This window comes from Pan paniscus, chromosome X, assembly GCF_029289425.2.
Source record: "Pan paniscus chromosome X, NHGRI_mPanPan1-v2.0_pri, whole genome shotgun sequence".
Taxonomy (NCBI): Eukaryota; Metazoa; Chordata; class Mammalia; order Primates; family Hominidae; genus Pan; species Pan paniscus.
The window spans coordinates 70,899,098-70,902,918 of NC_073272.2; the positions used below are offsets into that span (position 1 = coordinate 70,899,098).

Consider the following 3,821-nt stretch of genomic DNA (forward strand, 5'->3'; position numbering starts at 1 on the left):
ATGGTTAGCCTTTGCTTTCTACAGACACTATCTGCAGAAGCACAGGGAGCCTGCTGTAGAAAGACTTCTGTCTCAGATACATTCTACCTATCCTACCTATCCTACCGCTTTGGAACAGTGTGACCTTGAGGAGTTACTTATCTGAGCTTCAGCTTCTTCATCTGGAAAATGGGATAACAGGCTTCCTAAATGGGTCGAAGGAAAAAATGTATGGAACAACGCTCAGCACAGTTTGTGGCTTCATAAATGAGCTCTCTTTCCTGTCCTCTTTCCTCTCCATATTCCGGAGAGGATCTAAGCCTCAGGGAAAATCCTGGTGACCTTAAGCTTCTGACGGGGCCATGGGGGAGGGCCTCAGCCCAGAGCCTCTGGGTCCCCTGGGGTCCCCTCTTCACATCCACCTGCCTGTGTTTTATCTCCCTCCCCCCGCCCCCCCGTGGCCATTCTTCTGGTGGGGCTATGGGGCGGGTGCGGCGATGGACCGGGCGGGCACAGAACAGGTGGGTGCAGGCTGGGTGTCCGGCGCTGGGACACAAGTGCTCTGTGTGTAGGGTGGGCGGAAGTCAGGGCGTTTGATCTGAATTCTAAAGGGCGTTGTTCAGAGCCCCACAAAGGTCTCATTGTGCAGACACTGGGTATAAAGCAGCATATGACTCCCCAGCACCGGGCGGTGATGAATTGGGACGCAGGCGCGGAGCCCAGGGACCACTCCCCCTGCACAGACATGAGACCATAGGGGACCTGTCTGGGTGGCCTCAGGGATAGGCGCTCCCCAAGGTAAGAGGGCTTTGTTGAGTTTGCCCCAGGTCTGGAGTTAAGGAGCTAGGGGACAGGGAGCCATAGGGGATGGCTGATATCGGAACAAGATGGGCTTGGCAAAGAAAGGGGCTGGCGGGAAAAGAATGTTGGATGAAAGCGAAGAAGGGGGATGGGGCTCAGGGAGGTCAAGTCAAGTGAGTGAGGAGGAGGAGAAGCTGGCAAGGGAGATGGGGTGACGAGGAAAGACATGACCATCCTTCCTTTCCTGCTACTGGCTCTTGGAAGAGTTGAGGGGGGGTGCGCAGGCAGTGCTATGGCGCCCGACTTTCCACCCCAGCTTTCTGACAGCTTGCTTCATGGCTGGTGTTTTGCAGGTGTGAATGAGGCAGGATGAACTGGACAGGTTTGTACACCTTGCTCAGTGGCGTGAACCGGCATTCTACTGCCATTGGCCGAGTATGGCTCTCGGTCATCTTCATCTTCAGAATCATGGTGCTGGTGGTGGCTGCAGAGAGTGTGTGGGGTGATGAGAAATCCTCCTTCATCTGCAACACACTCCAGCCTGGCTGCAACAGCGTTTGCTATGACCAATTCTTCCCCATCTCCCATGTGCGGCTGTGGTCCCTGCAGCTCATCCTAGTTTCCACCCCAGCTCTCCTCGTGGCCATGCACGTGGCTCACCAGCAACACATAGAGAAGAAAATGCTACGGCTTGAGGGCCATGGGGACCCCCTACACCTGGAGGAGGTGAAGAGGCACAAGGTCCACATCTCAGGGACACTGTGGTGGACCTATGTCATCAGCGTGGTGTTCCGGCTGTTGTTTGAGGCCGTCTTCATGTATGTCTTTTATCTGCTCTACCCTGGCTATGCCATGGTGCGGCTGGTCAAGTGCGACGTCTACCCCTGCCCCAACACAGTGGACTGCTTCGTGTCCCGCCCCACCGAGAAAACCGTCTTCACCGTCTTCATGCTAGCCGCCTCTGGCATCTGCATCATCCTCAATGTGGCTGAGGTGGTGTACCTCATCATCCGGGCCTGTGCCCGCCGAGCCCAGCGCCGCTCCAATCCACCCTCCCGCAAGGGCTCGGGCTTCGGCCACCGCCTCTCACCTGAATACAAGCAGAATGAGATCAACAAGCTGCTGAGTGAGCAGGATGGCTCCCTGAAAGACATACTGCGCCGCAGCCCTGGCACCGGGGCTGGGCTGGCTGAAAAGAGCGACCGCTGCTCGGCCTGCTGATGCCACATACCAGGCAACCTCCCATCCCACCCCCGACCCTGCCCTGGGCGAGCCCCTCCTTCTCCCCTGCCGGTGCACAGGCCTCTGCCTGCTGGGGATTACTCGATCAAAACCTTCCTTCCCTGGCTACTTCCCTTCCTCCCGGGGCCTTCCTTTTGAGGAGCTGGAGGGGTGGGGAGCTAGAGGCCACCTATGCCAGTGCTCAAGGTTACTGGGAGTGTGGGCTGCCCTTGTTGCCTGCACCCTTCCCTCTTCCCTCTCCCTCTCTCTGGGACCACTGGGGACAAGAGATGGGATGCTCCGACAGCGTCTCCAATTATGAAACTAATCTTAACCCTGTGCTGTCAGATACCCTGTTTCTGGAGTCACATCAGTGGGGAGGGATGTGGGTAAGAGGAGCAGAGGGCAGGGGTGCTGTGGACATGTGGGTGGAGAAGGGAGGGTGGCCAGCACTAGTAAAGGAGGAATAGTGCTTGCTGGCCACAAGGAAAAGGAGGAGGTGTCTGGGGTGAGGGAGTTAGGGAGAGAGAAGCAGGCAGATAAGTTGGAGCGGGGGTTGGTCAAGGCCACCTCTGCCTCTAGTCCCCAAGGCCTCTCTCTGCCTGAAATGTTACACATTAAACAGGATTTTACAGTAAATGAAGAGGTGGCTTGTGTGTTTGTCAAGTTCTTTCTCCTGCAACCTCTGACCTCCCCCAGGATGAGCTGGCCTTGGTTTTTTACTGATTAAGAAAGGAACAGGGCAAAAGAAGTAGTTACTTGAGTAGCTGAAGCTGCAAATGAGGAAATCACTGCACTTCTGGGCCGCAGAGCCAGCCCCGGAGCCATTCCTCCCTGTTGCTTTTGTTGTTGTGGTTCTTGTCTTTTTCATTGTCTAATAACAGCTTTATTGGGATTTAATTTACATACCTCCTTCCTCTGATTTTGAAAAGATTAAAAATGACAACTCCCTCTGAAGAGACAAGAAATGATTGGGAAATTTCTCCTGCCCCAGAGAGTGGCACAATTCCCTGGGTACCTCGGTGAGAGCCCCTCCCCCGCACATCTGGAGACCTATCTCCTTACTCCCTCCAAACTCAGCATCCCCTACAAGCTGATGTCCCACAGTCCACCTGTTGGGTTGCACGATGACCCTGACCCCTTTCAGCTGGACAGAGCCCCTAATTTCATCCTCTTTCCCAGTTTCCTTCTCTCAGGAATCAATGCTTCCCACTCCAGAGATGCCTCCACACAGGTCAAACATTTCATAGCAGCAGTTTCCTCACCAGCATCACCCTCCCCTGTCAGCTGTGGTAGGAAATGCCCCAGGCTGAGACTTGGAAAAGCTGCGCTGGAGTCCTGATGCTGTCACTTAGCAGCGGGGCATTCCCTTCCCCGAACCTCAGCTTCCTTATGAGCAAACGAGAACTGGCCCAGCACATCTCTCAGCTCCCTTCAACACTCTGTGCTTCTGGGATTCCTGAAAGACTTCCCCAAGTAACAGTGCATTATCTTCCCCCAGCCTCACAGGGGTTTCCTTAGAGTCACTGCCCCCACAAATAGCCTCTCAGAGTAAAAGTTTCCTCCATGGCAAGTTTGCCTCCTCAGCTTCCTTACCTCCGAACAGGAGAAATTATTTGCCACTCCCTCTCAGAGTATGTGGACTCCATGTAGGAAGTGCTGGATATCAGAAAGGGAGAGAAAATCAGACACAATCTCATGTGAATTGTTCTCCCTTGAAACAGTTTTTCCTTTTTGGAGAGAAAGCATGGAAGTTTTGTTTATTTGAGATTTCTCCTTTAGAAAAAAAAAAAAAAGGAAGACTGGATGTGGTGGCTCAT

At 54.0% G+C, this 3,821-nt stretch overlaps 1 protein-coding gene across 1 annotated transcript; it reads left to right on the forward strand.

The window, feature by feature from the left end:
* Positions 1 to 622: 622 nt before the first annotated feature.
* GJB1 (gap junction protein beta 1) lies at positions 623 to 2,640 on the forward strand. Its single transcript, XM_003820140.5, has 2 exons — positions 623 to 777; positions 1,134 to 2,640. Exon 2 carries the CDS (start codon positions 1,150 to 1,152, stop codon positions 1,999 to 2,001), a length of 852 nt encoding a protein of 283 aa, XP_003820188.1. The 5' UTR covers positions 623 to 777; positions 1,134 to 1,149; the 3' UTR covers positions 2,002 to 2,640.
* The last annotated feature ends 1,181 nt before the right edge of the window (positions 2,641 to 3,821 follow it).

What these genes read in the sequence shown, in the direction of transcription:
- GJB1 (XM_003820140.5), top strand. Translation starts at nt 1,150, where the DNA reads ATGAACTGGACAGGTTTGTACACCTTGCTCAGTGGCGTGAACCGGCAT.